The sequence below is a fragment of the Loxodonta africana genome, chromosome 3, assembly GCF_030014295.1.
Source record: "Loxodonta africana isolate mLoxAfr1 chromosome 3, mLoxAfr1.hap2, whole genome shotgun sequence".
Lineage (NCBI taxonomy): Eukaryota > Metazoa > Chordata > Mammalia > Proboscidea > Elephantidae > Loxodonta > Loxodonta africana.
The window spans coordinates 197,909,432-197,930,963 of record NC_087344.1 but is presented as its reverse complement, the minus strand read 5'-3'; the positions used below and the strand labels follow the sequence as shown (position 1 = coordinate 197,930,963).

The 21,532-nt window shown below is 42.1% G+C and overlaps 1 protein-coding gene across 2 annotated transcripts in view; it reads right to left on the bottom strand.

Annotated features, from left to right (window-relative positions):
* LOC100674634 (carboxyl-terminal PDZ ligand of neuronal nitric oxide synthase protein) overlaps nt 1-21,532 on the bottom strand; it is a 434,071-nt gene that overhangs the window by 62,582 nt on the left and 349,957 nt on the right. For both annotated transcript variants that reach the window (XM_023554221.2, XM_010594913.3), the window contains exon 5: nt 7,438-7,546. In XM_023554221.2, the coding sequence (XP_023409989.2) occupies nt 7,438-7,546 (109 nt within the window). The remainder of the gene's footprint in view (nt 1-7,437; nt 7,547-21,532) is intronic.

Sequence of the window (21,532 nt, the reverse complement as noted above, 5' to 3'; positions counted from 1 at the left end):
CTGAACCCAAGAGGGAGCACTCTGACCAAGAGAAACTTTAAAAAAGAACCCCTTACAGAGGTTGTCATGAACACTGGTTCTTTAGGTCCCCGAGGTCACACTGAAGCAGCTGCTCACATCTCATGACGACAAACAGGTCTTTAAAAATTAAAGTGGAGTTTTAAAGATGTGAAGGCAGCCAGCTACAAAGCAGAGTGAACAAGTGGAATGTTGACAACGCAGCCTCTGCCAGCTCCAGGATCTGACCAGTCGCTGGAATTTACTAGACATTTTTTAAAAGCATCATTTTACTGTATTATTTCTGTAAAAATCCAGGTTAGTTTTACATAGGCCCCTAAAAGTATTTGCCACATGGATCATCCTGTGCAAAAGTCATTTTCTATTAGCAGCCCCAAAGTATTTGTGAGCTCTCAGTTGTCAAGATTAAGCTGGGTTCAGTTGCTTTGATGTTTTCCAAGCTGGGGAGGGATGTCTAACCTCGGAGTGGCACTGAGCTACAGGGAGACAACACCGAAGCTCAGGGGAGTGCCAGTTATGGGCAATTTTGCAAATATAAGGCTTGAAAGGAAGCTGAGAACTGTATACCACGGACCCTCACAACACATGGAAACATTTCTTTAAACCATCTACTTATTATTTCTGTTGACTATAGCTCCCACCCCCACCCCCCAGGGCATCCCCTGACCCACCACAAAAGTCAAGATGCAATGAACAGCTGTTCTCTTTAACACGTCATATTATGGGTATCAACTGTATACCTAGCAGGTGTCAATTTTTTTTATGAATTGCAGCTACCATCCTAAAAAAGACACCACATTCTCAGTGAGAGAGAGCTGCCAGAGCCTCCAGTCTAAAACAGTGTTAGCCTTAAAAAATCGCCTTAGGAAGACGGAAATCAAAAGGTTGCTTTCTACACTTTAATCATGATTTTATTTTCTGTTCTCATTCTAAGGGACCTTGTTGTTGGTCCTATGAACTTTGGGAATCTTTTAAATGCTATACACATGTAAGGAATGCTTATTAGTCCTATTCTACAGCTGGTTTAATAAGTCACCTGGGGTATGTACTGCTTTGAATTTCACTGTCCTGGAAAAAGCTCTAGTCCACAAGTTATGAAGAGGATAAAGGAGTCATCCGATGAGCAAGGACAGCAAAGGGTGTAAGCACAAAACACAAGGTCAGATGAAGATGACGAGGAGGAGGAGGAGGAGGAGGAGGAGGATGACAGATGAGGAAGAAGAGGAGAGGGTGAGCATATTTCTTACAAACCAGGCTCTTCATTACCTGATCAGCTCTCTAGTCCATACATTCTTTTTTCTCTCTCTCTCTTTATCTTCTGGGCACTTGAGGCTTGTCTGCCAAGTGCTTCCAAATTCTAGGGAACTAAAGCCCAAGAAGCTGGTTCTAGGTTTATAATTCTTCTCACCCATCACAGCAATAAGGCCCAGTTCCCTTATCTTGAGCTCAACAAAAACAGAACTGAAGGTCATATTTGTTTCATGTGCTTTTGTTTTCAACCTTAGCAAAGGATTTCACATATTTACCAAATGATTGCACTCTACAGAATTTGCAATGCTGACATGTGAAAATGTATTTACTTTTAGACTTCTATATACACAAAGGTCCAAGGTACTAAGACTCTGAAATGGTACAAGGGCAGGGTTTCTGTCCAGCAGATTATTTAATGGTCTTGACCATATAATTTGATAGAACCAATGCCTTAGACTCTAGAATATAGCTCAGCACAGAGACAGCTTAGTTTTAAAGTGGGTCTGACTTTCAACATTGACAGGAGAGAGTTCATATTAAAATTTCAATAGGCTGTTTTCTTTTCCTTCTACTCTGCTAGTCTGAGAAACATAGTACCATAGAGAAAAGAAGGTGAGTTATAACTCTGTGCTGCATGTAACTAGCTGGGTGACCTTGGGTAAGTTTATTCACCTTTCCAGGTACTGATTTTCTCATCCATAAAGAGAGTGGTTTGGACGAGATGAAGTCTGAGATCTCTGGTTTCTGTCTACGTTTTGACTTCCCAACCCAAGCCCACTCCAATATTAAAGGTAAAAACAAACAAACAAAAAACACAAAATAAGAAAAACAGGTTATTTCCCTAAATTTAGGACCTACCTCTCCTTCATCTCGTAAGCCTCACCTGGCAAGTAATTATTCCTTAGCACCTGAGTGTCATCATCGTGTAAAATCCATTGCAAAATTGAAAGGACAGCTGTACGGCTCAGCTGTGGCTCCCATTACAATGCTGACAGCACTACAAGAGAAAATGATTTCTCCTATGCCAAACCAATTGCGCACCAAACACAGGCAAAATGATTTCTCCTAAGCCAAACCAACTGGGCACCAAGTGCAGCCAAAACGTTTTCAAGGAGCCGCCCATGAAGATAACGGAGAGGTTCCTGCGGCGCTTGTTAATCACCGACACTTCATGCACTGATGTGCTAATAAGCACAGAGTGACAGTCACTCTTAATCAGGGCAGACAGCCATGTCCTCCTTGGGGCTGGGAGAAAATGGCAGGAGAGCGACATCCACTCCACAGGGGAGGTCAAGACACCACCATGTAAAGTGTCACGAAAGAGGCTTTACAAGAAGCGAGAGACCTTGCAAATGAACATTATAATCATGTTTCCCGAGGAGGGGAAATGAGGAATGCTCGTGTTATTAGGCAGTGTCTACACTGGATGCTCCTGGGAGGGAAAGGGCCATCCCCACTTTCCTTTCTGTTCTGAATAGGTGCTGGCATCCCTATGCCACAACCCTGGAAATCCTTTCCAGCCACAGAATTTGTTCCCTAAGATCAGATCACTTTGCACACAACAACCAGCATTCTGAGATGCCCTTCATCTAATTTGGTGGTTGGAGAAACAGGAGTCCAGAAAGGCTGTTGTGTGTTTTAATACAACTTTCCTATAACAGAGTTTAGTTGCAAAAGCCCTGGGCTGGGAAGCAGGGAGTTGGTTCTACTCTCAAAGGCATTATTGGTTCACTGGGTCACCAGGATCAACTTATTTCTCTAGGCCCGAACTCCAACTAACAAGATGGAGTTAATATTGACCATACAAGAGTATTATGGGGAAAAAAAGGACAATCTATGTCAAAGTGATTTAGGCCAACAGAGTTAGGAACTCTTCATAACTAAGTAATGATTACTGTAGAACCCAGTTACAATAGAGGGAGAACCAGAATGTACCTTAGTTACCTAGCTTCCTGATGACCCAAGGAAGATGGTATAATGGAGTGGTTAAGAGTGTGAGCTCTGGGGTCACACTTTCTGGGTTTATTTCTGACTCTACCACTTACTGTGAGACCTTGGGCAAGTTGTGTACCCTAAGCCTCAGTTTCCTCATCTATAATATGAAGAGAAAAATAGTATTTACCTCATAAGGCTACTGTGGAAATGAAGTAAGATAATTCATAATAAAGAGCTTAGAATAGTCTCAGGTACCAGAAAATAATTTTTAAAAAGGTTAGATATTATTATATGACTTAATATAAAACTAAAAATGAGATAATCAAGAGTAGTAGATGAATAACAGGTACTTTTTTTTTTATATCATCTTCCTCCAGTATTTTACTATGTAGCTTCCAGTTAAGGACAAACTAAAAAAATCAGCTCTAAAGTCCCCAAGATGAGAACCACATATGTGTAGGTGACTAAAGAAAGATCCATAGGTATGGAAAAATAACTGGGTTGGAGTAAGGTACAGAGAGGCCCTCTACTAGAAAAGCTGAGATACCTGGCTCATATTCTCAGCCAGCAGAAGAGACAGCCCCACTCCCTGTGATGAACTGTGGGGTAAGGATGACACCAACATTAGAGGACCGTCATAACAAATGTGCTATGACACAGTGTGACATGCAACAGCAATAACCAAAGCCCTGACACAGCAAGAAGCACCTACAAGATATTTCACATTATGATCAATTGCAGGTCTCTGGAGAACATCCAGGTCTCCTGGCTTCCAGTCAAGAGATCTGCCTATTGACTTCCAGCGATCCAGACACTTCCTGCAAGACACATTTCCTCAGGGTCCACATTTCACCTACCATCTACATCCTTTTCCCCATTGCCTCTTAAATATTCCTGTCTTGCCAATCAAAACTCATTCCCAAGCTATTGTCTCCCGAAACCAGAGGTGCTTACAAAAAAGTAAACTCCCATATTTGGACACTAACCAAGATGACGTGCAAAACCCTCGCAGACATGTTCTCCACCTCTCCCTGATTTTGCTTCCTTTCCAGAACAATTCACTTCTCTTTCCTGGCTTGGAAGCTGGTCCTCCCACCTATAGTTCAGCAGGAACGGGGTTCACAGTCTGGGCTATCTGGAAACAATTCCCTCAGCTGTATGGCCATGGGCCAGCAAGGGCCTGAGAACCAACTCTGAAGAGCTAGTCTCAGTAGGAAAGGGTGAAAGGGACACAGAAAATGGAAGGAGCAGAATCATCTCTGAGAACTATGGGACATGGAAAACACTGATAGGAGAGGGAAACTAGAGGGCTGTTTCTATTCATAGGGCAACAGAAACTTGATTCTGTCCTTACTTCATCAGGATCGAAGTTTCAAGTGGGCATTGTTCTTAGACTCAGATTTTGGCAGAAGAACCGGATGCTCCCACTGTGTTTGTATTGCTACGCTAGATCCAATGGCAAAGCAACCATAATATAATGGTTCTCTGTATCTGGGTTTCCTGCTAAAAAATGTCTTTTGTTCTGCGTGTCTCCCTGGTTCTAGCCAGTGCCTACTCATGCGACCTCTGGCTAGTCATTTAATCTCTCCGAACGTCAATTTACTCGTCTGTAAAACTGAGGGTGAAAATTACCTGTCTTGCCTTCTTCACATGGATGTTATAGTGATCCAATAGAATTCAATATTAACACACTTAGTAAATGGTAAAGTGTTATTTGTAATTCTAATAAATTCCAAGGTTCACATGGTCCAGTCTTAAAAAACTAAAGTCAAAGAAGCACAGTTAAGAATTCAAAAAGAATTAAGAGGGGATTCCAATCTTTAGTAGCACCTGTCAAAAAACATTACAGATGATCCAATTCATACCTCTCGGGAACACTTAATATTTCCTTTTTTTTCCTCCCCAGCCCCCCCCACTTCAAAGCTATATGAGACTTTCATTCTCAGAAACCCCAAACCCTCTCATTTCTAGCCCCTGTGGCTTTTCTTTTCTTTTTTAAATTGTACTTTAGATGAAGGTTTACAGAACAAACTAGTTTCTCATCAAACAGTTAGTACACACATTGTTCTATGACATTGGTGAACAACCCCACGACACGTCAACATTCTCCCTTCTCAACCCTGGGTTCCCTATTACCAGCTTTCCTGTTCCCTCCTGCCTTCTAGTCCCTGCCCCATGGCTGGTGTGCCCCTTTAGTCTTGTTTTGTTCCATGGGCCTTTTCAATCTTTGGCTGAAGGGTGAACCTCAGGAGTGACCTCGTTACTGAGCTGAAAGGGTGTCCGGGGACCATACTCTTAGGGTTTCGCCAGTCTCTGTCAGGCCAGCAAGTCTGGTTTTTCTTTTTGAGTTAGAATTTTGTTCTACATTTTTCTCCAGCTCTCTCTGGGACCCTGTGGCTTTTCTGTCTCTCTTTCTCCCTACACCCCTTTCTCTCAGTCCTTTAGTATGTAGATCAACTTGGTCTCCCTTTCCATTTGACTTTTAATTTTTCTTTCCACTTTACTATTACCTAGAATTGGAATCTGGCAACTTACTCCTTCTTCCTCTGCCTGCCTCTCCTGCTCTAGCTCTTTCCATCTAATTCCATGATTCCCAGTTAAAAGGCCTGAAAACAAGGCGGGTAAGGGGGCACATCCTCTTAAAGGAAGAGGCCCAGTTAGCAAAGTATAATCTTTTTGTGGGGCTAGGGTGGGAAACGGGACATATACACTGATAAATCTCAACCCTATCATGTATTATTCTTATCATCTTCATTTGACAAGGTACCCACAAATCTATTAAAGGTGTAACATAGCGTCAGGAGAGCAGAAGAGGAGACTACAGGAAGGGGTTTGGAAATAGTTGTCATAGGAAGCCGGACTTAGTGGTTTCTCTCTCAGAATGGTAGAGCTATAAGGGGCCTTGCTGTTGTTAGTTGATTCCAACTCATGGTGACCCCATGCATGTAGAATAGAACTGCTCCATAGGGTTTTCAAGGCTCTGACTTTTTGGAAGCACATCACCAGGTCTGTCTTCCAAGGCACCTCTGGGTGGATTTGAACCACAAACCTTTCAGCTAGTAGTTGAGTGCTTACTGTAACCATTTGCAAAACCCAGAGACTCCGTAAGGGCCTTTAGAGGTATAAATACAGTATTTCCCAAAATTTCTTGTGCAGAAAAATAGTTCCCAGTATGTTAACATATATTACATGGGGGAAAAAATGGAAATGGTTTCACGGCCAAATTAGTCTGGGAAACGCTAGGCTAAACAAAGCTAAACAAATTTCTTCTGCTTCAAGACTTCTCAGCAACTTCAGTAGTTTTACCATGGAACATTTTGGATGGCAAATGTTTTGCAGAATATATTTTAGGAAATGCTGATTTTGGCCATCCTCCTCATTGGATAGACAAGGAACCTGAGACTATTAAAACCCAAACCTGTTGCTGTCAAGTCGATTCTGACTCATAGCAACCCTAAAGAAGACAGTAGAACTGCCCCATAGGTAAATCTTTATGGAAGCAGCCTGCCACATCTTTCTCCCACTGAGTGGCTGGTGGATTCGAACCACTAACCTTTTGGTTAGCAGCTGAGCTTCACCACTGTGCCACTAGGGCTTCCTATTAGAGAAGTAGTGACCCAAATAACATCACTCAGGGTTGCAGTGCAGAGATGGGACTAGATTCCAGGTTTCCTTATCCCTGCTGGTTCTGTGTGATAGACTTCTGGATAGAGAAGAAGAATGCTTCCACAGAAGTGTAGAAGTTGCATTTACTCCAGCATCAAGGTTATCATACCAAAATGCCATACTTTACCAAAACAGTCAGCTATGACAAGCAATATGACACGCCAAGTCTAAGCCAAATTGCAACAGTCCTGATTTGTAGCCCATTGATCGATATATAGAATTTCGATGAAGATCACCTTAGTAAATGGCCATGATTCTTCTCTACCACATGTTAAGGTGAGCATCACTCCTGGTGCTGTCTACCTGCTCCGATTCCAGAGCTCTTACCCAATGGTTGATGGCTCTCCAATCGCCCACATATAGCTCAGTACAAAGCTCAGAAGAAATGAAAAGGGAATTTCCTTACATAGGAGCAAGATCAGACTACTGAGATAGTTTCTCCATGTCTGGGACTAAAATCATCAGCTCCAAATTTTGCCTCTGTAGCAACAGGGAGTTGGGTTAAGGGCGAGGGTGCCCTGGGCCCACCAGAGAAAAATGAAAGATGGCCAATGGCTGTCCCTTTACCTTCTTCTTGGATTTAAAGACGTTACACCTGAAGATATTGCTGGCACCATCTCGAGCAATATAGCTGAAGATCTTCAAGTCTTGGGAATCATGAGAGACATAAAAGATCCTGGAGGAAGAAAAACAGAAAAATGCACTGAAAATGGCATTAATTTCAAATCTCCAATAAGGAAATCTCTGTTTAAGAATACCCTGAAGCAAAGCTCAATAAAGCCAATTACTAGAGTAAGTTTTCTTCACATAGGATCAAAAGGCCACAATGAAGGAGGCACTTTCAATAGGCTCCGTAAACAAAGACACAACCCTAAAGTGACTACCATATTCGGAAGAGTAGGCATGGGTAGGAGATGAAACCCAGGCTAATTATCAGTCATCTCCTGAGGCAGCAGGCCTGTTCTAGTAACTTATGCGTTAGAAGGAAAAACTGTCCCCATTCTCCCAAAACAACAACAAAAACCCTGCTGCTGTCAAGTTGATTTCAACTCATGGTGACCTCCTTTGTTGCACAGTAGAACTGCACTCAGCTGGGTTTTCATGGCTGTGACGTTTCAGAAGCACATCACCAGGCCTTTCTTCAGTGCGGCTTCTGGGTGGGTTCAAACTGCCAACGTCTTGGTTAGTAGCCCAGAGCTTAACCATTTGCACCCACCAGGGACTCCACACCCATCCTTATCAGTGTAATAAATCTGCATCTAACCCAGGGAAATGTGAACAAGTTTCCTGTTCCACAGTTAGCCCCAAAAGAGAAGCTTTGGGGAACAATCAATGCTAACCATGTTGGAAGATACTAAGATACATTATTTCATTACCATAGGTCCCTCGGTGGTAATGACCCCACTTCCCTTATTTGCCCTTCTATCAGGACCACAGCTTCCATGTATTCATTCTGTCATTCAACCAATCCTAAAGCCAGTTACCATCCAGTCAATTCTGTCTCATGGCAACTCCATGTGTGTCTCAGAACTGTGCTCCACAGGGTTTTCAATGACTGATTTTTCAGCAGTAGATTTCCAGGCCTCCCTTCTGAGGTACGTCTGGATGGACCCAAACCTCCAACCTTTTCGTTAGCAGCCGAGCATGTTAGCAATTTGCAGGGATTCCTACTGAGTATATATTGTGGGCCAGGCACTATCCAGAAGCCGGCGATGCGGCCAGAACAGGACAAAGACCCTGAGATCATAGAACTTACATGTAGAGGCTGTCAATAAACAAATAGAAAATCAGCGCTACAAAGAAAAATAAAGCCGAGTACGGAGATAGGGCATGATGGGGGTGCTACTATAAATAGGGTGGTCAGGGAAAGCTCACAGAGAAGCAAGGACCTGAATGATGTGAGGGAGCTGGTCATGGAGATACTTGGCAAAAGCATTCCAGAAAGTCCCAACGGCAGGCTTAAATGCCCTGAGATAGGAAGGCGTTCAAGGAACAGCCAGAAGGTCAGTATAGCTAGAGTGGATTGAGCGTGGTCAGCCACAGGGGGTCAGAAAAGCAGCCACAGACCAGAACACAGTAGATCTTCAAGGCCATGGCTCTTATTCAAAATGAATAAGAAGGCCTTAGAGCAGAGGTCTGACTCACTTAGGCCTTAAACTAAAGGATCACCCTGGCCGCTGGGATGAGGGGTGTAGCTAGTGGGGGCAAGGGTAGAGGCAAAGGGAAAAGCGGGGTAAATGGGAAAAATAATAAGCCAGATGCTAGTGTCTGACCCTAAGGGGGCCTAGGACAGGACACCCAGAATGCGAGATCTCACTGCTACTGGCATGGGGTGAGAGTGCAAGGTACACAGGAAATGCATCAGTAGAAGTAGTTTTCTGTGACCCAGGGAGAACACTGCTCTTGATAAACATCCCTCAGGCCACATAATTTCCACAAAATATCGCCTTCTCAATAACACTGGTGACTTTCATCCAAGGATTTAACAGGGCTGTTTTGCTTTAGCGTAAGTCAGGGCTGTGTACAGAAAGAGAATGGGATATAGGTAGTCGCCGGCTTACAACGTATTCGAGATAAGACAAACTGTACTTATGACCATTCTTTTTTTTTTTTTTGGTATATCTTACCATGAATAATACGTTCTACATACAGTGTTGCAGTGTGTAATTTGCTGATGTTATCACTACTCTCAGATGTTCGCTCGCAGATGTTTAATTTTATTATTTACTGTTTAAAACACTGCTGTACAGATTGTTTTCTAAATTAAATCAAGGGTTTCTGTTGCTTGAAAACATGCAACTGAAGGCAGATTCAGTTTTCTTATGTCAACAGGCAGGTTCAGGAAGCAGTGAGATGTTACCACAAAATATATAAAATAAAAATGTCACCAAAGGACAGATATTATATGAGACCACTATTATAAAAACTCAAGAAAAGGTCTGCACACATGAAGAAGTAATCTTTGATGGTCACAAGGGAGGGGAGGGGAAATCACTAACTAGATAGTAGATAAGTGGTAACTCTGGTGAAGGGAAGGACAGTACACATCATAGGGGAAGTCAGCACAACCTGACCGAGGCAAAGTCATAGAAAACTTCATAGACACATTCAAACACCTTGAGGGGTTGAGTTACTGGGCTGAGGGCTTGGGATCACGGTCTCAGGGGACATCTAAGTCAATTGGCATAACACAGTTCATAAAGAAAATGTGCTACATCCGCCTTTGGTGAGTAGTGTCTGGGGTCTTAAAAGCTTATGAGTGGCCGTCTAAGATACATCTACTGGTCCCATCCTGTCCGGAGCAAAGGGAATGAAGAAAACCAAAGACACATGGGAAATGTTAGTCCAAAGGACTAATGGACCACAAGTACCACAACCTCCACCAGCCTAAGCCCAGAAGAACTAGATGGTACCCGGCTACCACCGTGGACCACTCTAACAGGGATCACAATATAGGGTCCCAGACAGAGCAGGAGAAAAATGTAGAACAAAATTCAAATTCACACAAAATAGACCAGACTTATTGGTCTGATAGAGACTGGAGGAATCTCCAAGACTATGGCACCCTGCTAACTCAGAACTGAGGCCACTCCCAAAGTCCACCTTTCAGCCATTTTTAGACAAGCCTATAAAACAAACAATAACATATGTGAGGAATGTGCTTCTCAGTTTAGTCAAGTATACAACACCAAATGGGCAACGCCTGATGAAAAACAAAGATGAGAAGGCAGGAAGGGACAGGAAACCTGGATGAATGAACATGAGGAACCTGGAGTGTAAAAGGAAAGGAGGAGAGTGCTGACACATTGCAAGGATCGCAGCCAATGTCACAAAACTATTAGTGGATAAATTTTTAAATGAGAAACTAATTTGCACTGTAAACTTTCACCTAAAACATAATAATAATAATAAAAATATATATAAATACCTGTAACTTTATATGTAGTGTTTCCAATCCCCAAAGACAAAGGTTGTATTTATAAACGTACTGATAAAAAAAGGCGATACCGATGAAAACTAAAAAAAAAAAAAATGAGGTATTCAACTTACGTCAAAATCGACCTACGAAGGAGTTGTTGGAACAGAACCCCATCTTAAGTTGGGGACTACCTGTATAGAGTTATGTCTACAACTCTTCCATTTACTAGCAAGGTAAGCTAGGTAACTCCTCAGAGGCTCAGTTTTGTTATCGGTGAAATGGAACTATAAATATTAACACCTTGTAGGGTTAATGGGAAGATAAAATGAGACAACTAGTAAAGCACCTTTTTATTTCTTCTTATGTATAAAGACTCTAAATAGTCTAGTAACTGAGGATTCCAGGAAGCCTGGGAAGAACATTCAAAATAAATGTGGGAATCGGCAGAGCAACAGTGGGAAGAAACCAAAGTTCACCTCGGAGACCACACTTTCTCTGCGAAACTGTTGTTGTTATCAGTCAATTCCAACTCATGGCGACCCATGTGTGCTGAGTAGAGCTGCTCCATAGCGTTTTCAAGGTTGTGACCTTGCAGAAGCACATCACCAAGCCTAACTTTCAAGGCTCCTTTGGGTGTGTTTGAACTGCCAACACTTTGGCGAGTAACCATTTATACCACCCAGGGACTCTGCTAGAAGCTATTTCACTACATCTAAGATATCTACCAATTCTAAGTAAATCTGAAAAAAGTTTTTGTTCTGTTTGTTTAGCATGGTTTTAAGAACACTGTTGTTAGGTTGGTAGTCGAGTCTATTCCAACTCATAGTGACCCCATGTGGAACAATTCCTGCGCCATCCTCAAAACTGTTGCTATGTTTCAGCCCATTGTTGCAGTCACTGTGTCAATCTATCTTGCTGAGGGTTTCCTCTCTCACTGACCCTCTACCTTACCAAGCATGGTATCCTCCTCCAGGGACTGGTCCCTCCTCATAACTTGTCCAAGCTACATGAGACGAAGTCTCACCATCCTTGATTCTAAGGAGCGTTCTGGCCGTACCTCTTCCAAGACAGTTCTGGTAGTCCATGTTATATTTGATATTCTTCACCAACACCATATTTCAAAGGCATCAATTCTTCTACGGTCTTCCTTATTCACTGTTCAGATTTCACATGCATATGAGGTGATTGAAAATACCATGGCTTGGGTCAGGGACACCTTATTCCTCAAAGCGACATCTTTGTTCTCAACACTTTCAAGAAGTCTTTTGCAGCAGATTTGCCCAGTGCAACGTGTCCTTTGACTCCTTGACTGCTGCTTCCATGGGCATTGATTGTGAATCCAAGTGAAATGAAATCTTTGATAACTTCAATCTTTTCTTCATTTATCATGACGTTGCTTATTGATCCAGTTGGGAGGATTTTTATTTTCTTGATGTTGACGAAGGCTGTAGTCTTTGATCTGCATCAGTTAAGTGCTTCAAGTCCTCTTCATTTATAACAAGCAAGGCTTTTGTTACATCACACGTTGTTAATAAGTCTTACTCCAATCCTGATGCTGCGTTCTTTTTCATATAATCTGGCTTCTCAGATTTTTTGCTCAGCATACAGATTGAATAAGTATGGTAAAAGGATACAAAAACTTGACGCACACCTTTCCTGATTTTAAGCCACGCAATATCCCCTTGTTCTGTTCGAATACCTGCCTTTTGGTCTATGTACAGGTTCCACATGACCACAATTAAGTGTTCTCGAATTCCCATTCTTCTCAACGTCATCCATAAGTTTAATGGTCCGCGCAGTTGAATGCCTCTGCATAGTCAATAAAACACAGGTAAACATCTTTCTGGTATTCTCTGCTTTCAGCCAAGCTCCATCTGATATCAGTAATGATATCCCTTCTTCCATGTCCTCTTCTGAATCTGGTTTGAATTTCTGGCAGTTCCTTGTTGATGCACTGCGGCAGCTGGTTTTTAACTATCTTCATGAAAATTTCACTTGTGTGTCATATTAATGATATTGTTTCATAATTTCTAAATTATGTTGGCTCACCTTTCCTTGGAATAGGCAAAATATGAATTTCTTCCAGTAGCTTGGCCAGGTAGCTGTCTTCCAAATTTCTTGGCATAGACGAGTGAGCGCTTCCAGCGCTACATCCATTTGTTGAAACATTCCTATTAGTATTTTGTCAATTCCTGCAGCACTGTTTTCCACCAATGCCTTCAGTGTACCTTGGTCTTCTTCCTTCAATACCATCAGCTTTTGATCGAATGCTACCTCCTGAAATGGTTGAACATCGACCAATTCTTTTTGGCACAGTGACTCTATGTATTCCTTCCATATTCTTTTGATGCCTCTTGTGACGTTCAATATTTTGCTCATAGAATTCTTCAATATTGTCAACTCGAGGCTTGAGGTTTTTCCTCAGTTCTTTCACCTTGAGAAATGCTGAGCGTGTTCTTCCCTTTTGGTTTTCTAACTCCAGATTTTTGCACATTTCATTATAACACTTTACTTTGCCTTCTTGAGCTGCCCTTTGAAATCTTCTCTTCAGCCCTTTTACTTCATCATTTCTTCTATTCACTTTAGCTACTTGACATTGAAGAAGAAGTTTCAGAGTCTCTTCTGACATTAATTCCTGTCTTTTTAATGGCCCTTTGCTTTCTTCATGTATGATGTCCTTGATGTCATTCCACAACTCATCTGGTCTTTGGTCACTAGTGTTCAATGCCTCAAATCTATTCTTGAGATAGTCTCTATACTCAGGTGGAATATACTCAAGGTTGTACTTTGGCTCTTGTGGACTTGTTTTAATTTTCTTCAGCTTCAGTTTGAACTTGCATAGGAGCCATTGATAGTCTGTTACGCGGTTAGCCACTGGCCTTGTTCTGACTGATGATATTGAGCTTCTCCATCGCCCCTTTCTACAGATGTAGTCAATTTGATTCCTGTGTATTCCATCTGGCGAAGTCCACGTGTACAGTAGCCGTTTATGTCATAGAAAAAAAGGTATTTCCAATGAATAGTTCACTGGTCTTGCAAAATTCTATCATGCGATCTCTGGCATCGTTTCTATCACCAAGGCCATATTTTCCAACTACTGATCCTTCTTCCTTGTTTCCAACTTTTGCATTCAAATCACCAGTAATTATCAATGCATCTTGATTGCATGTGTGATCAACTTCAGACGGCAGAAGTTGGTTAAAAAAAAAAAAAATCACAGCAACATGCAACTACTACAGTAGGACAAACTGACAGATGAGTGGTAGTTAAGAATGCTAATCTACTGTTAAGGAGCCCTGGTGGAGCAGTCGTTAAGAGCTCAGCTGCTAATTGAGAGGTTGGCAGTTTGAACCCACCCTCTGTTTAACTATCACTCACTACTAAGTTCCTTGCAGCCCATCTCCTTAATGTTTCTGATTTGTACTTTTCAAGTCCACGTGATTGCCTTAGTTTACAGGGCTTTATTTTTCACCTTGAATTTTGCAACAGCCTCTAAATGCTCTGTCTCCCTGTTTTCTAGCTCACTTATTGCCAACCCATTCTCTACATTGCTAGCAAAGTGGTATTTTAAAAACACACGTTTCATCCCACCATCTCCCTCTTAAAATCATCCAAAGGCTTCCCACTGCCCTCAGGATAAAGGACAAACTCCTTTGCCTGAAGTATCTACCTTTCTGCTTTCATCTCTCTCCAGAATCCTGACCTAAACAGCCCTTCAGAGAATGCTGTAATATACCTTCCTGCCTTTGCAGATGCTGAACGTCCTTATCAGCATCTTCAAGATCTGGTTCAGAGAAATCCTGCCTGACCTCTTTGATTTGAGCTGCTGAATGACCTTGGGCTAACCTTTACCAAGCACATATCACAGTATGAGGCTTAGGCAGGAACTCCTTGAAGGAACCAGGACAACATCTTGGCTCTCCAGTGCCAACGTGGTGACCAGCACGTAGGAGGTCCTTCGGGTCTGCTTAGGGAGGGAGCCGTTCTGCCATCATTAATGAGCATCCATAATGTGGTCTGCCTAGCTATTCGTTTTCCCCACAGGAAGTCAGGTTCAGTTACTTCAGATGCATCGCACATAAAATGCCTTTGATTTTTGAATTTTTAATTTATTATTATGTCGTGCCCTAAGGGCCAAGAACTGGGTTTAAAACGGATAGAGTAGATATGAATGAGAACTGGCATGTCAACAAGACACACAGCCATGTGGGAGGCCCCAGGGACTGCAGCATACAAGCGAAGGTTAGCCTTACCTTGACAGACAGACAAAGCCCCTTTTCAGCAAATCCAGTGACAGCCTAGCCTGAGCAATGATCCAGCCACTCTCTTTGAACTGGAGCTCTCTGGAGACTGCTCTGCTAGGTCTCAGTTCAGAAACTTAAAAATGTGTTGTTATTACAAGTAAAAAACCTCTAGCTAAACGCAAAGTCAGCTAGTTAAAGCTTAGGGAAGTTTCCATCGACACGACCAAAAGGCAGAACGTTCTTTCATGTGATCTTATTCATCAACAAGTTAAGTTCCAGGTCTCAGGTCCAAACTTTCAGATCTAGAAATAAGTTCCAACCAAGGACCTTTATTTTTACATTACTTGGTTTTCTTAAGAACTGTGAGTGTGTAAGTGTGTGTGTGTGTGTGTGTGTGTGTGTGTGTAGGGGTGGGGGTGGCAGTTGTGGGGGAAGAGGAATGTGAGCATTCAAAAGAATCAGGAAAGACTTCCCTCTCCCCCTCCTTCATCTTTAGCCTCAAGTCTAGTGCAGTTCTGATCCTGTTTCTAAAAAGGGTCTCAGTAACAAATTTCAACACTCAATAAAATTATCCAGGGTAGGATACCAGATTAGTTCCCACTGTTCACAGAGAGTTAATAAGAATTGCTAAGGTTTTGTTATTTCTTCAAATTTCCAACCATTTCATGTTTCTTTATTTCAAAGATATATAGTATTATTATAATTTTTTTTTAGTATTATTATAATTTTCACTTACTAATAGAACTATAGGGTCGCTATGAGTTGGAATCGACTCAACAGCAATGGGTTTTTAATGGAACTTTAAAGCTACAGCAATAGAGTTTTCTACAGATGGTTATGTCCATAATCTTATACAAATGACTGAAACACAATCAATATTTTGGAGAAACTGGCTTTGGAGTTTATCATCATTGTGGAATTCAGGTTGGCAGAGAAAGAATCACTAGACCCACCACCACCACCACTACCACCCTGCTTCTGAGACTTGTTAGCCTATAGGCAAACCTGTTTCTTGTAATATAATAGAAAAAAAAAAAGAAAAGAAAAGAATTTAGAGTAGAAAGAGGCCCGTGAGGTCATCTGGCCTGGATTTAACCCAGTACCCCTGTGGTCCAGAATTTGTCTTGATGGGCAATTCACTCCCTGATGGAACATCCATTCTCTTTTTAGGGAGTTCTAATTCCTCAGAAAATTTCCCTTATGGTAATTGTAAATCTGCCAACAGGAATGTGGCAGAGGAAAATGGTTCAGAACATGGGCTGTGGGGCGGGACAGACCTGGATTTCAGCCCAGACTCTGCCACTTACTACCTGTGAGACCTGGTCATTATCTTGATCTCATTCTGTTTGTTCACCCATGAAATGGGGATGATCATAGTACTGCATGCCTAGGTAACATAAACAGTTAAGTGCTCGACTACTAGCCAAAAGGTTGGTGGTTTGAATCTCAAAAAACTGGCCTGGTGGTCTACTTCCAAAAGGTCACTGCCTTGAATACCCTACAGAGAAGTTCTACTCTGCACACATGGGGTCGCCATGAGTTGGAATTTAGTCTACGGCAATTAACAAGATACTACTGTGCCTGACTTCTGGGGTTTAAAGAGTGAATGCATGCAGAGGAATTTGCTTATAGAAAAAAGTTATTAACAAATGGTAATAGCTGTTACAACTTCCACATGACAGCCCTACTTCTGTCCTTTTGGGCTTTAGAGAACAATGCTTATTCTTCTTCCAAATGGCAACTGTTTGAATATTTGGAAACGACCACTGTATTTATATTTACTACTTCTGTTTTTAAAGTGAAACATCCCCTCTTTCTTTAGTAATTCCTCAACTGGCCCATTTTCCAGATCACTTTCTGCTCGGGCAGGTTTGTACTACTGTGGAAAGAGCGTGGGCTTTGGGATGAGAAAGATCTGGGTTCAAGGCTTAGCTTTACCACTTCCTAGCTGGTGGCCTTAGGCAAACAAAAACTACTCAGTTCACTCAAGTCTTTGTTTCCTCATCTCTGAATAGATTGTTCTAAGTATCAACACACACATGCACACACACACACATTTAACATAATGCCAACACATCGTGAGTTGCTTGTTCACTAAATATGAGCTCTATCTTCTTTGTTAACCTTTTCTGTATACACCCTGACTTGCTAATGACTCCTAAAATGTAGTTTATAGAACTGAATACATATTTGTTACGTATTGTGCCCCCCCCCAAAAAAAAAGTGTGTTGTAAATCCAAACCCCTATACTTGTGGTTTTAATCCCATTTGGGAATGGGTTTTCTGTGCTGTGTTAATGGACAGTATTAGTGTATAGTATGTCTTGAGTCAATCTCTTTTGAGATACAAAAGGAGCAGATTAAGCAAGGAAGAGAGGATGCAGAGATGGGGGACAAGAGATGCCATGTCACCTGAAGATCACCAAGGGGTCAAGGAATAGAAGGTGGAGAGACGAAGACCTTCCCCCAGAACCAACAAAGAGAGAAAGACTTCCCCTAGAACCAGGGTCCTAAATTTGAACTTCTAGCCTCCTGTGAGAAAATAGATTTGTTTACCCACTTCGGGTATTTCTGTTACAGCAGCACTAGATGCTAAGACAACAGTCTTGAAGGGATGTGAACAGCACGAGTGTAAATATTTTCTATGCCCTAGAACTGAATTTGCAGCAGAGCGTCTCTGCTAATGCCTTCTCTTTAGTTGCATCATGTACTGCTGGTTCAGGCTGTGGTCAACTCAAATATTTAAAGCCAATTTGCACTACTGCTCTCAAGACAGGTTTCCTAAGAATAGTTGGATAATTGGTTTTTAGGACTGGCTCCTGGTGATCATTATTTTCTCTTCTAAGCTCTCACAGACCATCTGCTTAACGATCCTTTCTAGAATTTTGCCCAGAGGCAATGACAAGTTCACTCCTCTGTAACTCTGAGCCCAGATTTTCTCCCTTTCTAAAAGGTTGGATGTTTTGTTCTTGTGATCTTCTCATACCTCATTCATTTTTCTGACTTTGCAAAGACGATCTATCACAATTCGGCAATTACATTCTTCTGGACTCTAGGATCCAAGTGACTGAGGCTGGGTACACTTGAAGGAGTGAGGGACGTCCTCCTTATTCCTCATGGTTTTCAAAATTCACCTATTTTTTAAATCATATATGTTCCAGTGCTTCTAGTCCGAAAATCAGTTCTCGACTTGAAGGGAAAAAAGAGACAGCTAGGAAAATGGAACTTGAGAGTCTCTCCTTGCCATGAACTACTCTCTCCTCCTTTTCTCTTTTCTCTCTCATCTTTGGCCTTTTCCAAGAGCCCCAATGCATTCAGGATTTCTTTCTCAGTAATGGCAGCTCCTTTGCACTTAACCTTGGTCTTAAGCTCCGCATGCTATATCATGTACTTTACGAAGTACATTTTATGAAAGTCTGGGCAACCATACGATTTTTCTTCACGGTCTTACCTCTTGGGGCTCAACTGGAATCAATTATGTTGTACTTTTGCCTCCAAACTCTCATCCCTCACTCCATTTCAGCCTGGCTGTGATACTTTACTCTGTCATTGTCACTGTCTTTGAATATAATGAACTCTAAAACACATGGTCACTTTTCCCCAAGGAATTAGTATTCTGCCCCCATGCCTCTCCCCTCCATGGCGACTGCCTGCTGACTTTAGAACCTACTTGGCTGCAGAGAATGTGAAAGATCTTGAGTCACCTGCAAGGTTTCCTGAGCATTTATGCTCCTCCCTGTCCACCATCAACAGGCACAGACCCACAGAGGAGCCACCATGCCGCCTCTTGCTCAAGGCTTGCTGGGCCTCACCAAGCCAGCCTGGGTCCTGGCATGGGATTCTCTCTCCCAGCAGCACAAAGCACAGGACCTGGGGGTGGAGGATCTAGACCCGTGTCATGACCTGTCATACAGCCTCAAGCAAACTCTTATCTCTTTCAACCTTATTTCCTGGAAGCGAGAAGAAATAAAAACCTCTTTCAGAGTGGTTGTGAGGTTCAAATGAGACAATGGATAGACAAATATTCTGTAAATTATTAAGTGCTTTAATGCTTTAAAACTGTGGAGACAAACCTAGAATGTCAAATGGAAGAACAAAAACAACAGTGTCATTGTTCCCCAATCTCACTACCTCTCTGGAGACTCTCCAGCTGAGATTTTTCTCTTGAGGTCCTAGAAGGCATGCACATTCCTAACCTATAAAGACACCTCATACAGAGGGAAATAAAATCCAAATGAAGAAGTTAAGCTACCAAATAACTCTCAAATGGTGGAGACAAAACCAAATGGTCTTAAGGTGAAAGAAACACAGTGAAAAAAAAATGCAGAAGACAGAAAACAGAACCAACCTGCCACTCAAGACCAGCTGAGTTAGGCACAGCTAGGAAGATGTGGAAAAATCCCTCATGACTCCTGCCCACAGTAATAGCAACTCCCTGGCAGCCCAGCATGTGCAATGTTTGTGGTTCTCCCAACAGAGCCCACAGTCCCTTATGGGGTTGGTCTCCTTGGTTCATACACTTACTTCTACAGATGGCCTAGGTGTTGGCCACATTGTCTAAGATCTGCTTGTCACCATGACTGGGCTGTATTTCACAGACCGGCCTCGCCACGGATGGTCTGGAAGGAAGTCCAGGATTCAGGAGACAGTCAGGCCTACCACCTTGACAACAGGCACAGAAATGTGAATATAGGAGTGATGTGTAGGGCTTCTTCAAGGAATAAAATTATATAAATATCTAAATTTTTCTACAGAGATCTAAGATATCTTAGATATTCTACTAATATGTAAGATTTACTATGTACCTCTTTAAAGTGCTAAAAAAAGAAGATGTCACTTTGATGACTAAGGTGCACCTGACCTGAGCTAGGGCATCTTCAATTGCCTTATATGCATATAAAAGCTGGACAATGAAAAAGGAAGACTGAAGGAGAATTAATGCGTTTGAATTGTGGTGTTGGCAAAGAACACTGAATACACAATGGACTGCCAGAGGGACCAACAAATCTGCCTTAAACCAAGTACAGCCAGAATGTTTCTTAGAAACAAGGATGGCGAGACTTCATCTCACTTATTTAGGACGTGTTATCAGGAGGGACTACCTGGAGAATGACATCCTGTTTGGTAAAGTAGAGCGTCAGCGAAAAAGAGGACGACCCTCAACAAGATATACTGACACAGTGGCTGCAACAATGGGCTCAAACACAGCAACAACTGTGAGGGTGGCACAGTACCAGGCAACATTTTGTTGTGTTATACATGGGGTTGCTGTGGTAGCCAACTTGATGGTACCTACAACAACAGAATAAGAAATAAGCAAATGAACTGAGTTTTAAAATCTAGTGACATCCAGACAAATATATATTTACCTTTTGAAAGTCTAGTTAAGACCCCCTCATGGCCAATCTCACCTACCTACAGCAGCTAATTTATGTTTTACTTTATAGCTATGAAGTTCTTTCTTATGTCTCACTAAAATCCCCCCTGCTTTACATGAATCAGTGACAAACCATCACAAAGCACTTTATAAATGCCAAGCACTATGCTAAGTGAATTTTCCGCTTCTTCAGTACTTGACAGGCAGGCAAAAAAAAAAACGGGCCAATATTCCTCATAAAATAATAACACAAAAATCCTTTAATATACTGGAAGGCTTTAATTTTTCTCTTCCAACCAACACTCATAATTTCTCCGAAATAAATGTCACCTGCTCCTGGCTTTCAAAAACCAAATCTATTAGCACAGCTGCCAAGCTTTCTCCTCTGCTTTTTTGTTACCTGGGTCCGTAGACGGACCTCTTGGTTAGCCCATCCTTCCCACGCCTCTGAGGGTCCTCAGGCTTCCTGAAGACTCCTGCTCAAGGGTACAAGGCCCCTCCCGGAGTCAGAGAGCAAAGGGAAAACACACCACAAACAGCAGGGCGCTCCCTGGACTGGTGGGTGCTGGGGACCCTCACCTAGAAAGGCACATCTCTCCCTTCTCATCAACAATTTACCCGCTTGCTTTCAAGACAATTAATACCTCCCTTGGAGTGGTCTGTGCAGAGAGGGGTTAGGTATAAATCATAAACAAAGGTTCACACCCTTCCTTTATCCGCCCCTCTGGGGATTTTGTGGAGTAAGGGGAACAAGTGGTAGAATAAAGCCATAAAGCTTCAGTTGAGGTTCCAGCTCTCTACTTTCTCAAAGCCACTTAATACTCTGACTCTTAAGTTTCCTCGATCACAAAATACGATGAAAAGAAGCTCCAAGATAGTTATGAGAATCAAATGAAATAATTTATACATAATGCCTGGCACATAGTAGGTGCTCAAAAAACATTTAGTAAGCCCAAGTGATCAGACAAGAATATTTGCTAATTTAGTGAGGCGTTGTTCTAAGCGCTTTACATTAAAAGCTTATTTAATCGTTACAGAAACCTCAAGAGGCAAGTACTATTATTATCCCCATTTTACAGATGAAGAAACAGAAGGGTTAGCCAACTTGCTCAAGGTCACACAG